Source organism: Thalassophryne amazonica, chromosome 4 (genome assembly GCF_902500255.1).
Source record: "Thalassophryne amazonica chromosome 4, fThaAma1.1, whole genome shotgun sequence".
Lineage (NCBI taxonomy): Eukaryota > Metazoa > Chordata > Actinopteri > Batrachoidiformes > Batrachoididae > Thalassophryne > Thalassophryne amazonica.
Window position 1 is genome coordinate 26,345,163 of NC_047106.1, and position 18,578 is coordinate 26,363,740.

Sequence of the window (18,578 nt, forward strand, 5' to 3'; positions counted from 1 at the left end):
TAGGGTTTGTAAGAGTAGAATGGGAGGCAGAGCCTTTAGCTTTCAGGCTCCTCTCCTCTGGAACCAGCTCCCAATTCGGATCAGGGAGACAGACACCCTCTCTACTTTTAGGATTAGGCTTAAAACTTTCCTTTTTGCTAAAGCTTATAGTTAGGGCTGGATCGGGTGACCCTGAACCATCCCTTAGTTATGCTGCTATAGACTTAGACTGCTGGGGGGTTCCCATGATGCACTGAGTGTTTCTTTCTCTTTTTGCTCTGTATGCACCACTCTGCATTTAATCATTAGTGATTGATCTCTGCTCCCCTCCACAGCATGTCTTTTTCCTGGTTCTCTCCCTCAGCCCCAACCAGTCCCAGCAGAAGACTGCCCCTCCCTGAGCCTGGTTCTGCTGGAGGTTTCTTCCTGTTAAAAGGGAGTTTTTCCTTCCCACTGTCGCCAAGTGATTGCTCACAGGGGGTCGTTTTGACCATTGGGGTTTTTCCGTAATTATTGTATGGCTTTGCCTTACAATATAAAGCGCCTTGGGGCAACTGTTTGTTGTGATTTGGCGCTATATAAATAAAATTGATTTGATTTGATTTGATCTATGCAACTCTGCAATCGACTGGCATCCTGTCCAGGATGTACTCCGCCTCTCGCCCTGTGACTGCTGGGATAGGCTCCAGCCCCTGTGACCCTTGATTGGAGTAAGCAGGAACACAAAATGAATGAATTAATGAAAGTTGCACCTGTTAAAAAAGGCCTCTTGAAGAGGAAAAACCCATATTTAAGTCATACAGGAATATAAGTCAAACCTTTTTTCAGTATTATCAGCTCATTAATTTGGGATTTTTGTGCATTGTTGAAGTGTACTTATTATTGGCATTTATTCTTTTATGATTAGCACTTACTTTGTTTCGTGCTTTGATTCATGTGAAAGTCCTATATAGTTATTGTAATTATTATTATGAATAACAAACTCATGATTTTTCAGTATACAAGTCAAACCTGAGTATAAGTCGCAGGTCCTCCCAAGCTAGTAAAAAAATGTGCCTGATACTCTGGATATTTTCCACAGGTAGAAAGTTGATGCGGAATATTCACAACAGGATGCAGACTTTTGGACATTTAGTCCAGGGATTCTTCACTGTAAGAATGTCAACCCTGGCTTAACCCCCCCACCCATTGCTAACACAGTGAGCAATGATAGTTTTTGGAAATACACCCCTGAACCTTTGGCCTTTCTCTGTCTTACTTTATTCTCATGTGATCACCCTTTCCTTGTCCACATTCCTGTCTGCTGTCAAAGCTATTTTTTTCTCCAGAAGGCTTCAGACCTGTGTGAGCTGACTGCTGATTACTCTTCTCTGTTTCCCTTGTTACTAATTCCTTTTTCTTAACTCACCCAGTGGCATGCCGATGCCGTAGCCCTTCGTGTCCAGCAGCCCACCAATCTGCGTCAGGTTACAGTTCCTCTGGCGGTAGTACTCGTTCATGGTGCTCTCCAGCAAGTAGGCGTAGTTAGATTTAAGGACACGGGCGATCCCCTCTTCGGTGCTTTTTACAAACACACTGGGCTGCTTTGAGTGCATGAAGTTCCACATTCGTTGGTAAGTCTGATAGCGAGAGTTCTGCAGATTGGGGAGACAATATACAAGATCAGGAGAAACAGCTGCAGTTTGATGTGGTGCAGTCAACATTTGTCATTGACAGAAACATATTTTTTCCAAGATGTCAGGATGGTTTTCTTTTGTGTGGAACTCATATGTGACGAGTTGATTTTTCTGGAGACAAAGAAAATTGTGAAGTTATTGTTGGATTATCATTTAAAAGTGTACATTTTGGCCTTACAGTTATTTTATTTTTATTTATTTATTAATTTATTATTTATTTTATATGTCTTTTGTTGTCAGTTGTAAGTTCAGTTGATTGGACATGATTTTGAAAGGCACACACCTGTCTACATATAAGGTCCCACAGTTGACAGTGCATGTCAGAGCACAAACCAAGCATGAAATCAAAGGAATTGTCTGTAGACCTCTGAGACAGGACTGTCTCGAGGCACAAATCTGGGGAAGAGTACACAGACATTTCTGCTGCTTTGAAGGTCCCAATAAGCACAGCTGCCTCCATCATCCTTATATGGAAAATGTTCACATCCACCAGGACTCTTCCTAGAGCTGGCTGCTTATCTAAATTGAGTGATCAGGGGAGAAGAACCTTAGTCAGGGAGGTGACCAACAACCCAACAGTCACTCTGTCAGAGCTCCAGCATTCCTCTGTGGAGAGAGGAGATCCTTCCAGAAGGACAATCATCTCTGCAGCAATCCACCAATCAGGCCTGTATGGTAGAGCGGGCAGATGAAAACACATGGCAGCCCACCTGGAGTTTCCCAAAAGGTACCTGAAGGACTCTCAGAACATGAGAAATAAAATTCTCTGGTCTCACGAGATACAGATTGAACTCTTTGGCGTGAATGCCAGGGATCATGTTTGGAAGAAACCAGGCACCATCCCTACAGTGAAGCATGGTGGTGGCAGCATCATGCTGTGGGGATGTTTTTTAGCAGTAGGAACTGGGAGACTAGTCAGGTTTGAAGGAACGATGAATGCAGCAATGTACAGGGACATCCTGGATGAAAACCTGCTCCAGAGCGCTCTTGGCCTCAGACTGGGGTGACAATTCATCTTTCAGCAGGACAATGACCCTAAGCACGCAGCCAAGATATCAAAGGAGTGACTTCAGGACAACTCTGTCAATGTACCGACGCTCCCCATCCAACCTGATGGAGCTTGAGAGTTACTGCAAAGAGGAATGGGCAAAACTGGCCAAAGATAGGTGCACCAAACTTGTGACATCATATTCAAGAAGACTTGAGGCTGTAATTGCTGTAAAAGGTGCATCAACAAAGTACTGAGCAAAGGACGTGAATACTTACGTACATGTGATTTCTTAATTTTTTATTTTTAAGGAATCTGCAGAAATTTTTTTTAAGAAAACTTTTTTCATGTTGTTATTATGGAGTGTTGTGAGGAGAATTTTGAGGGAAAAAATTAATTTACTCCATTTTGGAATAAGGCTGTAACATAAAATGGGAAAAGGTAAAGCACTGTGAATACTTTCTGGACGCACTGTATGTTTCCAGGAAACATTTGTTTCACATTATTTAGATGAGATCTAGTTAGCTGATGTTTTAGATGCCCCCCCCCCCTCAATATTTTTTTAATTAATTTGAATAATTTAAATAGATTATAATGTAATTAATGTATTTTTAAAGTAAATTTTATGGCATTTATGGAACTCCATATTGTTCCTGTGCAATGCAGTCGAGTCCACAATCAAGTCTGTTGATTGATTGATAGTAAGTCCCTTTGGCTTGTCCCTTGTGTTTCAGCAGATCCGAGGTGTATCTGCATGTTGATTTACACTGGATGGCATTCCTGACACAACTCCATATTACATGGTGAATTGCCAGAGGTAGTATCGAACCAGGAACCTTCCACGCTGGAAACAAGCACATATATAAAAGAAGGGGAATCTGCTTACATACAGTGAGGCAAATAAGCATTTAATCCACTGTCGATTTTGCAAGTTCTCCTACCTACAAGGAATGGAAAGGTCTGTAATTTTTATCATCTTTCAACTGTGAGAGACAGAATCAACAAAATAAATTCAGAAAATCACATTGTATGATTTCTAAATAATTATTTGACATTTTATTGCATGAAATACGTATTTGATCCCCTACCAACCAGCAAAAATTGTGTCTCTCACAGACCTGTTAGTTTTTCTTTAAGAAGCCCTCCTATTCTGCACTCTTTACCTGTATGAATTTCACCTGTTTGAACTTGTTACCTGTGTAAAAGACACCTGTCCACACAATCAGTCAATCACACTCCAACCTATCCACAATGACCAAGACCAAAGAGCTGTCTAAGGACACCAGAGATATAATTGTAGTCCTGCACAAGGCTGGGATGGACTACAGGACAACAGGCAAGCAGCTTGGTGAGAAGGCAACAACTGCTGGCGCAATTATTAGAAAATGGAAGAAACACAAGATGACTGTCAATCTTCCTCGGTCTGGGGCTCCATGCAAGATCTCACCTCATGAGGTAAGGATGATTCTGAGAAAGCCCATAACTTCATTGGAGGACCTGGTCAATGACTTGAAGAGAGCTGGGACCACAGTTACAAAGATTACATGAGTAACACATGACACTGTCATGGTTTAAAATCCTACAGGGCAGCAAGGTCCCCCTGCTCTGGTCTGCTTGAGGTTTCTTCCTCAGAGGACATTTTTCCTTACCACTGTTGCTCTGGGGGTTGGTAAGGGTAGACCTTACCTGTGTGAAGCGCTTTGAGGCAACTCTGTTGTGATTTGGCGCTATATAAATGAAAATAAATTGAAATTGAAATTGAAGTAACACATGATGCTGTCATGGTTTAAAATCCTGCAGGGCAGCAAGGTCCCCCTGCTCAATCCAGCACATGTCCAGGCCCGTTTGAAGTTCACCACTGACCATCTGGATGATCCAGAGGAGGCATGGGAGAAGGTCATGTGGTCACATGAGACCAAAATAGAGCTTTTTGGTATCAACTCCACTCGCCGTGTTTGGAGGATGAGAACAACCCCAAGAACACTGTCCCAACCGTGAAGCATGGGGGAGGAAAAATCTTTTTGGGGTGCTTTTCTGCAAAGGGAACAGGACAACAGCACCGTATTGAAGGGAGGATGGATGGGGTCATGTATCACGAGATTTTGGCAAACGGCCTCCTTTCCTCAGTAAGAGCATTGAAGATGGGTCGTGGCTGGGTCTTCCAGCATGACAATGACCCCAAACATACAGCCAGGGCAACTAAGGAGGGGCTCCGTAAGAAGCATTTCGACATCCTGGAGTGGCCGAGCCAGTCTCCAGACCTGAACTCAACAGAAAATCTTTGGGGGAAGCTGAAACTCGAAACCTGAAAGATCTGGAGAAGATCTGTACAGAGGAGTGGAGCAAAATCCCTGCTCCAGTTATGTGCAGACTTGCTCAAGAACTACAGGAAACGTCTGACCTCTGTAACTGCAAAGGTTTCTGTACCAAATATTAAGGTCTCTTTTCCTATTGTATCAAATACTTATTTCATGCAATAAAATGCAAATTAATTATTTAAAAATCATACAATATGATTTTCTGAATTTTTTTTAGATTCTGTCTCTCACAGTTGAAGTGTACATATGATAAAAATTACAGACCTCTACATTCTTTGTTGGCGGGAAAACCTGAAAAATCAGTAGTGGATCAAATACTTATTTGCCTCACTGTAACATATTAAAAACTGTACCTTAAGTCGTTTATATGCGATGATTTATTTGCACTCATTAAGCATACTTTTTTTTTCTTCAGTTAATCCTAACCAAAATCTTAGGTTAATGGTCCACACTCACTTTTCCTTCCTGACTGGCTGAAGATGATTCAATGTCCAGTGGACATAAAAACAGAAACAAAGACAAGGCTAATGTTTTGCTTTCAGTCATCCTTCACAGGCCCTCTGTCATGCAACACCCAGAAATGTCTGAGGTCAAATCTTGAGAGGACTGAAAGAGAATCATATGCATCTGTCTGAGCGAACTGGACATCAGTCCTGTCTCCCTGAAGGGCCGGATATTAAATGACGCCGGTGAAAAACAGACAGGAAACACATCAAACCTGGCATTAGGGGAAAAGGACAGGAAGGACAGCAAGGTGACAACAAGGATAACATTACTGATGACCCACTGATCATAATCAGCTGTATGTGAGCCTGTCAGTACGTGTGTCTGTGATTTAAAGGTACAGTGTGTTGTATTTAGTGTCATCTAGCGGTGGGGTTGCAGACTATTATTATTTCATTTATTTGGCAATAGAGATTTGTGCTCCCTTTCCTTCTTGTCACTCATTACTCATCTTCAACCGCTTATCCGGGATCGGGTCGCGGGGCAAAAGCTCCTGCAGGGGACCCCAAACTTCCCTTTCTGGGGCCACATTAACTACCTCTGACTGTGGGATCCTGAGGTGTTCCCAGGTCAGTGTGGCAATATAATCTCTCCATCTTGTCCTGGGTCTTCCCTGGGATCTCCTCCCAGATGGAAGTGCCTGGAACACGTCCCTAGGGAGGTGCCCAAGAAGCATCATTACCACATGGCCACCTCAGCTGACTCCATTCAATGCAAAGGAGCAGAGGCTCTACTCTGAGCTTTTGGCTCCCATCCTTACTGTAGACAGCTTGCATAGTTCCCTGTTTTCCTCTCCTAAGATGCCTCATGGTCCGACAGAAGCACCTTGATGCCAAGCAAAAGTCCTTCTCCACGGTTACTCCAAACTCCTACCACAAATGCTGCTCTGCTTCCCTCACAGCATACACACAAACAACAGCCAGAGTTTTCCTCCCCACCACCTGAAGGTACAGGGAGGTGACCATCTTATCTACCGGGGTAAACGCCAACATAGCAGCGCTCAGCCATTGACTCGTGAGTATCCCCACACTCACCCAACACCTCATACCCTGGGCAACTCCTGAGAAGAATAAGGTCCAACCCCTATCAAGGAGAGTAGTTCTGGAGCCAAGGCTGGGCGTGGAGGCGAGGCCCACCAGATCTAACTGGTAGTGCTCCACCTCCTGCACAAGCTCCGGCTCCTTCCCCCACAGTGAGGTGAAGTTCCACGCCCCCAGAGCTAACCTCTGCTGCCTGGGTCTGCTCCGTCGAGGCCATCAACTTTCATTGCTGACCATGGGACAGCGCACCCAAACCCACCGGTTCACCATGCGGGTGGTGAACCCACAGAGTGGAGATGGAAAGTCTGCATTGCCTTTTCGGGCTGTGCCCGGCTGGGCTCAGTGGCAAGCTCAGTCACCAGGTGCACGCTGATGAGCCCTCCACCCAGGCTTGGCTCCAGACAGGTGCCCCGGGCTTCCTCCGGGCTGGGTCACATTTCCTCTTCCTCGTTTGCCATGGAGTCATTGTGAACCATTTTTTGTCTGGCCCCTCGCCTGAGACCAATTTTGACATGGTAGACCCTACCAGGAGCACAAGGACTCCAGACAACACAGCTCTCAGGATCATAGGGGCAAACAAACCCCTCCACCATGATGAAGTGATGGCTCCCAGAGGGCACCATCACCTTCCGTTCCTTCTGTTTTGATAAACAATATGTGTGATCCTCTATTCCACAAAAATAAGGGTTATCAAACTTCTTAGCCTGCAAAATCAACCAGTAGACAGTGTAGAGGGCAGCAACCAGTGATTCCACTTAATTGATTTTCAGTCTTCCTACCATGCTGCAAGTTGCGAAGAAATATCAAATATATTCCTTTTAGGCTACTGTATCAACATGGTGGTGCAATATGGTGGCCTCCATGAATGCTTTATTCCATTTCTGCAGAGAAACACCCCAAAATCCAACACACTGTAGCTTTAGGAACGTCATGTGTCATGTACAATTGTGTTTGACCTCTGACCTGAAAGAAGGTCATTGTGGATCCTCCGTGCATTGTGCCATATTCTATAGCAGTCTGATCTGCCAGATCATCCACGGACTCGATGGGCACCTCCATCCTCTGGACTGTTAAGAAAGCAGCCAGGTTGGCGGTGTAGGATGAGATAATGATTAATGTGAAGGCCCACCTGTGGAGGAAACATGCTCAACATTTACTTAACAGACATTTACACATGCAACTTTGTAAAAAACGTAAATTTCCGTGTGAGGACAGACGGGACTGAAAGAGAGAGAATGAAGATGCTGCAGGGTTTTCTGTAGATGGATGGATGGATGGATGGATGGGTGGGTGAATACGTAAGGATGAAGGATGGAATGAACGCTCACTGTAAAAATAAAGACGATAATAATAATAATAATACTAATAATAAATACATCAGGCCTCAGTCATGATAGCTCCATAAAGACAATCTTAACTGTGCATGTAATCAAAACCAGCAACTTGAAAATCTTCATAGGTATAAACGACAGACTGCACAATAAAGATGAGGTCAGTTACTAAAAACTGAAATTTCTTGATGGCAATTTAGTAAGTTAGCACGGATGATGCTAATGTTAAAACTATGCAGGCTGAACTTTATCAGAAGGCACCTGGACACCTCATGTCTATATTTCATGTTTTCACTTTTTAAAACAATGTCTTTCTTTGTTTCACTCCACCGTGAAGCTATTATTGATGATGCAAGGGGCAAAAGTCTTTCCAATCACAGCCACTGAAGTCTGTCACTCTTTCACAGAGTTGTCATGGTGTCTTGGTGGCTCCCCTCACCAGCCCATTTCAGGCATGGTCACTCAGACAGATCCAGGGTGTACTTTGCCTCTCACCCAGTGACCACTGGGATAGGATTTAAAAAGTGGACAGATGGATGATCTATCTTAAATCCAAGGGAAATAAACTCTTGTCCTTTTTTGTTTGACTTGTCAATGAAATAATGAGGGAAATCACACACTACTGACTGTGAGACAGCTGATTTCTTGCCCAATTACTATTGGCCCATACATTGTAAGGCAACCACACATGGAAAGTGTGGTAATTCCTGCACTGTTCACCTGTTATTATCCTCAAATTAAAACAGAGTGTATACGACGAGCTCATTTTCAAGAACAAGAACAACAAAAAGTCAATGTCAGAGTACAATGACTAAGTGTATCTTCTGTGTAAGTGCTAGTTTGAATGATGCTATGGGAGTAAGATGTTAGAGGTCTGAACTTAATTTGTTTTGCACAGTTTTGAGTGAATGGGGACACATTGTCCATCTTTACAGTCTGTGGTCAGAACTGCTCTGGTAACAGATTCAGCAGCAGTTTGTGGATGAACAGAAAACTTCATAATCACTTCATTCATCATATGGATTAGGGATGGGAGGACTAGGCATAATAGTTGACTATGACTAGCTAACATCTGACTAGTCGACTATTTTTGATGAGTCGACTCGTCAAAAGCCATTAATTAAGTTCATTTAACCCTTAAAAGAATAGACCTGCTGGAGTTGCCACCACTCCCTTGACTCAATGAAAAAGTGTGTAAACCTTGGCAGCATGTGAATTTAATAACATTAAAAATGTTTTTTCCTACTCTTAGTGCTAGTGTTTTTGAAGGTACATGATAATTAAAATTACAACTATTGTCTTCTTACTGTTGTATTTTTTGTTCCTTATGGTCTCCTCTTTCACAGTGTATATTGTTTTCCCAGTTTGACTGACAATAAATATGTACAACTTCAACTGAGTTTATTGTGTCACTTTTCTTAATGTCACGTCCGTAGACCAGTATATTTTACAAATATGTTCAATATTTTACCACGTTTTTATGAAAAAAAAATGAATTCCATTATGTTTTTGCTGCTTTTGCCAGTTAACTAATTGTCTTGGCTACAAAATTAAGGTATTTCCATAAGGCTAACTCACAATTAATTTTGAGGGGTAGGTGGCCACCATTTTGGTACCCTAAGTGAATTTCAGCCCAAATCTAAGATGTGCGAGCTTATTAATGTACTTGGCCCCACAAATCTTAGAAACATGGTGTCTAACCAGATCCTTACTCTGGATGGCATTACCCTGACCTCTAGTAATACTGTGAGAAATCTTGGAGTCATTTTTGATCAGGATATGTCATTCAAAGCGCATATTAAACAAATATGTAGGACTGCTTTTTTGCATTTACGCAATATCTCTAAAATCAGAAAGGTCTTGTCTCAGAGTGATGCTGAAAAACTAATTCATGCATTTATTTCCTCTAGGCTGGACTATTGTAATTCATTATTATCAGGTTGTCCTAAAAGTTCCCTAAAAAGCCTTCAGTTAATTCAAAATGCTGCAGCTAGAGTACTGACGGGGACTAGAAGGAGAGAGCATATCTCACCCATATTGGCCTCTCTTCATTGGCTTCCTGTTAATTCTAGAATAGAATTTAAAATTCTTCTTCTTACTTATAAGGTTTTGAATAATCAGGTCCCATCTTATCTTAGGGACCTCGTAGTACCATATCACCCCAATAGAGCGCTTCGCTCTCAGACTGCAGGCTTACTTGTAGTTCCTAGGGTTTGTAAGAGTAGAATGGGAGGCAGAGCCTTCAGCTTTCAGGCTCCTCTCCTGTGGAACCAGCTCCCAATTCAGATCAGGGAGACAGACACCCTCTCTACTTTTAAGATTAGGCTTAAAACTTTCCTTTTTGCTAAAGCTTATAGTTAGGGCTGGATCAGGTGACCCTGAACCATCCCTTAGTTATGCTGCTATAGACGTAGACTGCTGGGGGGTTCCCATGATGCACTGTTTCTTTCTCTTTTTGCTCTGTATGCACCACTCTGCATTTAATCATTAGTGATCGATCTCTGCTCCCCTCCACAGCATGTCTTTTTCCTGGTTCTCTCCCTCAGCCCCAACCAGTCCCAGCAGAAGACTGCCCCTCCCTGAGCCTGGTTCTGCTGGAGGTTTCTTCCTGTTAAAAGGGAGTTTTTCCTTCCCACTGTAGCCAAGTGCTTGCTCACAGGGGGTTGTTTTGACCGTTGGGGTTTTACATAATTATTGTATGGCCTTCCCTTACAATATAAAGCGCCTTGGGGCAACTGTTTGTTGTGATTTGGTGCTATATAAAAAAATTGATTGATTGATTGATTGATTGATGACAGTACTTTAATAAAATGCTAAATATCAGAATGTATGTTGTTGGATTCTGCACAACATGCAAACACAGTATCTTTGTCATCACTACCAGACTCCGCTGACACAACGTGTGGACAACGCTCTGGGGGCGATGGTGGAGCCTTGCTGCATGAAGCCTCCAACTGGGAACCAGAAACTGTTACCAAGCGAGTACTGGTTTATCAGCAGGTTACAGCGACCGTTTATACAGGGATGGGGGTTATACCACTCGTACGGCGTCAGTCTGTGAAGAAAACAAGTTTAGAAAACAGAGAGAGAAAGTTCCGGGATCCAGTTGTCATGAGTTCCAGATTAATACAACCAGTGAGAGACGGAATGAAAGTCAAATAAGGATTCAGGTGAGAGCAAAACTCCAGAGACACAGAGGCAGTGAAATTGAGAAATAAAAGGAATGAAAGACAAGAGAGGGGAAAAAAAAAACACCCACGTCAAACAGTCAACTGAACACAAAGTCACCTTGGTACTCAGGAGTTATCAACCTGTTTTCCAATTCTAAAGTGCTGCTGCCAGCAAATGGACTCAAAGTGGAGTGAACTTTGTGTGTATGATCAAATTCTTTATATGAATCGAGTTTGCCATCTGACAACCACAATAAAGCAAACTACTGTTTGAAAACTAGGTTAACAAAAATTACAATTAAAAATCATTAAGGAAAAAAAAAGCTTCAGGAGTTGAAAAAGAAATTGCATTACATCCAGTTTATTAACTATGAAACATGCTTCCATAACCTCATCAAACAATTATAGTGGCTTCTACACAACAAACATGAATACATGTCACTTCACTTTGTAGCCATGTGACAATTTCGCTATATTGCCTATTAACAATGAGATATAGAGTAACACATTTGTTTTTAACATCATATGTTAATTTGCTTCTACCTGCTACAGAAAACAACAATGAAATTTAACAACACTTTGATTTGCAAAGGCTGTTGTGATGTTCCCTGCCTGGCCAGCAGGGGGCAGTGTGATGCTGGAGACCAACTGCTGGGTTTCGAGACAGAAGTATAGTGAAGAGACTTCCATTTCCTCCCCTTAAATACACCCCTGTGAAGCTTTTTGTGGTTGTACGTTAGACCGTTGCCTCTTGTGTTGGTACAGATTTGAGTGTTTCTACCTGGCCACCAAAAAGAGGATGCAGCTGACAGCCAAATAGGCCAGAAGCATGAAGAGCCAAACACCAGGAGAGAAAGGATCCAGGAAGGAGAAGTAGCCCGGCCTTCGTCCCTGAAACAAACAAACAGATAAAATCATGTAGAGTTAAAAATCATTAACCCTGGCTTACACAAAATGACCCTTTGATTCCAGACTTTTTTTGTTGAAGAAGGGGTAAGAGGTTAAGTACTTACTGGTAAAGGTGATGAGGAACTAATTAGCTGGTGAAAAAAACATTCTAGTCTCTAACAGTGTTTCTGCACAGAGTACCAGACTTAATGAAGGCAAAATGCTGCTGAATTTCAATGATGGTTCCTTTGCCTGAGGTGCAGTTTGGTTTCTATGTTAAACAAAGTTCAGGTATCACAATATCAATGTCGTAAGTTGTATTACTTCTACATTATCTCAGTGTGAAATGACCATAAAGCCAACAGGAAGAAAAAGTCAATACAATTAATTGAGAATATTTGGGGCTTTTTTTTTTTAGGATATTAACATCAGATATTATCAATCAATCAATCAATTTTTTTATATAGCGCCAAATCACAACAAACAGTTGCCCCAAGGCGCTTTATATTGTAAGGCAAGGCCATACAATAATTATGTAAAACCCCAACGGTCAAAACGACCCCCTGTGAGCAAGCACTTGGCTACAGTGGGAAGGAAAAACTCCCTTTTAACAGGAAGAAACCTCCAGCAGAACCAGGCTCAGGGAGGGGCAGTCTTCTGCTGGGACTGGTTGGGGCTGAGGGAGAGAACCAGGAAAAAGACATGCTGTGGAGGGGAGCAGAGATCGATCACTAATGATTAAATGCAGAGTGGTGCATACAGAGCAAAAAGAGAACGAAACAGTGCATCATGGGAACCCCCCAGCAGTCTACGTCTATAGCAGCATAACTAAGGGATGGTTCAGGGTCACCTGATCCAGCCCTAACTATAAGCTTTAGCAAAAAGGAAAGTTTTAAGCCTAATCTTAAAAGTAGAGAGGGTGTCTGTCTCCCTGATCTGAATTGGGAGCTGGTTCCACAGGAGAGGAGCCTGAAAGCTGAAGGCTCTGCCTCCCATTCTACTCTTACAAACCCTAGGAACTACAAGTAAGCCTGCAGTCTGAGAGCGAAGCGCTCTATTGGGGTGATATGGTACTACGAGGTCCCTAAGATAAGATGGGACCTGATTATTCAAAACCTTATAAGTAAGAAGAAGAATTTTAAATTCTATTCTAGAATTAACAGGAAGCCAATGAAGAGAGGCCAATATGGGTGAGATATGCTCTCTCCTTCTAGTCCCCGTCAGTACTCTAGCTGCAGCATTTTGAATTAACTGAAGCCTTTTTAGGGAACTTTTAGGACAACCTGATAATAATGAATTACAATAGTCCAGCCTAGAGGAAATAAATGCATGAATTAGTTTTTCAGCATCACTCTGAGACAAGACCTTTCTGATTTTAGAGATATTGCGTAAATGCAAAAAAGCAGTCCTACATATTTGTTTAATATGCGCTTTGAATGACATATCCTGATCAAAAATGACTCCAAGATTTCTCACAGTATTACTAGAGATCAGGGTAATGCCATCCACAGTAAGAATCTGGTTAGACACCATGTTTCTAAGATTTGTGGGGCCAAGTACAATAACTTCAGTTTTATCTGAGTTTAAAAGCAGGAAATTAGAGGTCATCCATGTCTTTATGTCTGTAAGACAATCCTGCAGTTTAGCTAATTGGTGTGTGTCCTCTGGCTTCATGGATAGATAAAGCTGGGTATCATCTGCGTAACAATGAAAATTTAAGCAATACCGTCTAATAATACTGCCTAAGGGAAGCATGTATAAAGTGAATAAAATTGGTCCTAGCACAGAACCTTGTGGAACTCCATAATTAACTTTAGTCTGTGAAGAAGATTCCCCATTTACATGAACAAATTGTAATCTATTAGACAAATATGATTCAAACCACCGCAGCGCAGTGCCTTTAATACCTATTATATATTAGGATAGAAAATAATACATTGTACTGCATCCTATCAGTGTTCCCCTTTTGTACCATTAAAACAGAAAGTAATTATCAACATTAAATGTCATTGGTAGAAGACAGTGTTTTACCCCAGAGTCCCACTCGATCACCATTTAGTTTGCTGCTGCTAAGTCACTATTAGTGTAACAATTTTACATACAGTACATGTGTTTTCAGAAACACATACTTACATATCTTTGTCAGACAACAGTGAAACATTTAATGGTTGCCTCAGCGTAAGGAACTGTCGGAGGTAGGTACTCAGTTTTATGAGTAGCGTTCTTGCCCAACAGCAAAACGAAAGGATGGATCTGTTTTTTGTTGTCATGGAATGAGCAACTCAAACTATACTCAACAAAAATATAAATGCAACACTTTTGGTTTTGCTCCCATTTCGTATGAGATGAACTCAAAGATCTAAAACTTTTTCATCATACACAATATCACCATTTCCCTCAAATATAGTCCACAAACCAGTCTAAATCTGTGATAGTGAGCACTTCTCCTTTGCTGAGATAATCCATCCCACCTCACAGGTGTGCCATATCAAGATGCTGATTAGACACCATGATTAGTGCACAGGTGTGCCTTAGACTGCCCACAATAAAAGGCCACTCTGAAAGGTGCAGTTTTATCACACAGCACAATGCCACAGATGTCGCAAGATTTGAGGGAGCGTGCAATTGGCATGCTGACAGCAGGAATGTCAACCAGAGCTGTTGCTCGTGTATTGAATGTTCATTTCTCTACCATAAGCCGTCTCCAAAGGCGTTTCAGAGAATTTGGCAGTACATCCAACCAGCCTCACAACCGCAGACCACGTGTAACCACACCAGCCCAGGACCTCCACATCCAGCATGTTCACCTCCAAGATCGTCTGAGACTAGCCACTCGGACAGCTGCTGAAACAATCGGTTTGCATAACCAAAGAATTTCTGCACAAACTGTCAGAAACCGTCTCAGGGAAGCTCATCTGCATGCTCATCGTCCTCATCGGGGTCTCGACCTGACTCCAGTTCGTCGTCGTAACCGACATGAGTGGGCAAATGCTCACATTCTCTGGTGTTTGGCACGTTGGAGAGGTGTTCTCTTCACGGATGAATCCTGGTTCACACTGTTCCGGGCAGATGGCAGACAGCGTGTGTGGCGTCGTGTGGGTGAGCGGTTTTCTGATGTCTATGTTGTGGATAGAGTGGCCCATGGTGGCGGTGGGGTTATGGTATGGGCAGGCGTCTGTTATGGACGAAGAACACAGGTGCATTTTATTGATGGCATTTTGAATGCACAGAGATACCGTGATGAGATCCTGAGGCCCATTGTTGTGCCAGCATCCAAGAACATCACCTCATGTTGCAGCAGGATAATGCACGGCCCCATGTTGCAAGGATCTGTACACAGTTCTTGGAAGCTGAAAATGTCCCAGTTCTTGCATGGCCGGCATACTCACCGGAAATGTCACCCATTGAGCATGTTTGGGATGCTCTGGACCGGCGTATACGACAGCGTGTACCAGTTCCTGCCAATATCCAGCAACTTCACACAGCCATTGAAGAGGAGTGGACCAACATTCCACAGGCCACAATTGACAACCTGATCAACTCTATGTGAAGGAGATGTGTGGCACTGCATAAGGCAAATGGTGGTCACACCAGATACTGACTGGTATCCCCCCCCAATAAAACAAAACTGCACCTTTCAGAGTGGCCTTTTATTGTGGACAGTCTAAGGCACACCTGTGCACTAATCATGGTGTCTAATCAGCATCTTGATATGGCACACCTGTGAGGTGGGATGGATTATCTCAGCAAAGGAGAAGTGCTCACTGTGACAGATTTAGACTGGTTTGTGAACAATATTTGAGGGAAATGGTGATATTGAGTATGTGGAAAAAGTTTTAGATCTTTGAGTTCATCTCATACAAAATGGGAGCAAAACCAAAAGTGTTGCGTTTATATTTTTGTTGAGTGTAGATGTGCAAATTGCCCATGTTAAATTTGAAATCTGAGATTCCAGTTTCTGAGTTTGCAACTTTCCGGGCTGAAAATCAGGCTTTCAATGAATTCCTGGACATGGCCATCAGAAGTGTATCTGTATGCAGCTAAAGTGCTGAAATTCCAGAGACATTCACTTATCTACGTATTGACATTCATGTCTCTGGGTCCTCTGCCTTTGACACCGATCCATGCCTTGGAAGAGCTTATGGAGTCATGAGGTCAGTGGTCAAAGGTGTTTGTCAATGCTGATATCTTTACAGGAGAAGGAAGATCCAAGTCTTTAGGTTCCTGGCGCTTCCTGTCTTACTGTATGGTTGTAAGACTTGTACACTAACCAGTGACCTAAGGTGATGACTGTATGTCTTTGGTACCAGGTCTCTTCTGACAATCATTGGTACCTCTGAAGTGACTTTGTATTAAACAAACGATTACTTACACCACAATTCTTCAGGGTGCAGTTCTATTACAATTGCCCACGATCCAAAAAAAGTGCAAAAACAGAATGATGAAACTACACTGCATCCGGAGAGGGGCTTAGTGGTTAGCACTGATGCCTCACAGCAAGAAGGTCCTGGGATCGACTCTCACCTGTAGCCTTTGTGTGGAGTCTGCATGTTCTCCACGTTTGCATGGGTTCCCTCCAGATGCTGTGGCTTTCTCTTAAATGCAAAGACATGTAGGTTAGGTGAATTGGAAACTTTAAATTATCCATAGATGTGCATGTGAGTATGAATGCGTGTGTTCATCTATATGTGTCCCTGTGACAGACTGGGGTCCTGTCCAAGGTGCACCCTGCCTCATGCCCTATGACTGCTGTGATAGGCTTCAGCGCCTCCCCATGGACCTTAATTGGGGTAAACGGGTATAGAGAATGGATGGATGCATCTTAAAAGTCTTCAGAGCACTTCACTTTTGTCCACATTTTGTTATGTTACAGCCCTGTTCCAAAATGGATTAAATCAATTTTTTTTTCTTCAGAATTCTACACATAACACCCCATGACAATGTGAAAAAAGTTTTTTTTTTAAGATTTTTGCAAATTTATTTAAAATAAAAACTAAGAAATCACTTGTACATAAGTATTCACAGCCTTTGCCATGAAGCTCAAAATTGAGCTCAGGTGCATCCTGTTTCCACTGATGATCCTTGAGATGTTTCTGCAGCTTAATTGGAGTCCACCTGGGGTAAATTCAGTTGATTGGACATGATTTGAAAAGGTACACATCTGACTACATATAAGGTCAGAGCACAAAACAGGATTGTTTCTTGACACAAATCTGGGAAAGGGTATAGAAACATTTCTGCTGTTTTGAAGGTCTGAATGAGCACAGTGACCTCCATCATCCATAAATGGAAGAGGTTTGGCTCCACCAGGACTCTTCCTAGAGCTGGCCGCCTGTCTAAACTGAGCGGTCAGGGAGAAGGACCTTAGCCAGTAAGGTGACCAAGAACTTGATGGTCACTCTGTCAGAGCCCCAGCATTCCTCTGTGGAGAGAGGAGAACATTCCAGAAGGATGACCATCTCTGCAGCAATCTACTAATCGGGCCTGTATGGTAGAGTGACCAGACGGAAGCCTCTCCTTAGTAAAAGGCACATGTCAGTTCACCTGGAGTTTGCCAAAAGGCACCTGAAGGTGTTCTCTGGTGTGATAAGACAAAGACTGAAATCTCTTTGGTGTTACTTCCAGGCTTCATGTTTGGAGGAAACCAGGCACCATCCCTACAGTGAGGCATGGTGGTGGCAACACCATGCTGTGGCAATGTTTTTCAGTGGCAGGAACTGGGAGACTAGTTAGAATTGAGGGAAAGATGAATGCAGAAATGTGCAGAGGCATCCCAATGAAAGCCTGCTCCAGAGCGCTCTTGGCCTCAGACAGGGGCAACGGTTCTTCTTTCAGCAGGACAATGACATTAAGCACATGTTGTGAGTGTTACTGATTTAGGTGTTCTTGTAGTTCAATAGGTTTATTAGTTTAGTCAGTTTAGTTAAGTGTCATGTTACTGTTACCATGACTGAGTTAAGTGTCATATTGCTGGTACCATGAGTGAAATTTGTATTGCGTTTCACTTTGTAGTCATGTGACAATTTTGCTATATTGCCTATAAACAATGAGATATAGAGTAACACATTTGTTTGTGTGGACATCATATGTTAATTTGCTTCTACCTGCTACAGAAAACAATTTGATGACCTTTCTGTCTCCATTTGTGTCTAAAAATAGAAGCACCTGCTTGCAGGAGAATGTGGAAAGACAAGAACCTCTCCATCTATGTGTGCATGTGTTTAACTTCGATCACAGTCAGATTGAGGATAGCTGACATTTGTTGTTTGGTATGCTTATGTATTTTGGGCCAAGGATGAATGCTGCCAAAACAGAACGTTGATAGGACTAATATATTTGGAGAAACTATGGATATATTAGCTAACGTTGTTAATTACATTCTGGACTAACACACCATTCCAACAGGGAGCAGTAAATCATCTCTACATTAAAAGTGTGTGACATCAACAAATAATGATTAGAAACAGGTTTTGTTGGTATCCCAGAATTCCCCAGACTCTGAGGTGCTTCTGGTGTAAACAAACCCTTCCTGCATTCTGCAAAGAAAGTATATGGGAGCGTGAAATCTGTTTTTCTTTTTCTTTTTTTTTTTTGGAAAACATACATTTGCAAATAAGAACAGCACAGACAATGAACAGTGCAACATATTTAGGGCAAAAATCAAATTATGATCAATCAAATTAA

At 42.4% G+C, this 18,578-nt stretch overlaps 1 protein-coding gene across 1 annotated transcript in view; it reads right to left on the minus strand.

Moving 5' to 3' along the window:
* grik4 (glutamate receptor, ionotropic, kainate 4) overlaps positions 1–18,578 on the minus strand; it is a 1,339,327-nt gene that overhangs the window by 45,124 nt on the left and 1,275,625 nt on the right. Inside the window, exons 14-17 of the mRNA XM_034169301.1 lie at positions 11,788–11,897; positions 10,718–10,891; positions 7,469–7,634; positions 1,388–1,613 (exon numbers count right to left, since the gene is read on the minus strand). Coding sequence (XP_034025192.1) covers positions 1,388–1,613; positions 7,469–7,634; positions 10,718–10,891; positions 11,788–11,897 — 676 coding nt within the window. The remainder of the gene's footprint in view (positions 1–1,387; positions 1,614–7,468; positions 7,635–10,717; positions 10,892–11,787; positions 11,898–18,578) is intronic.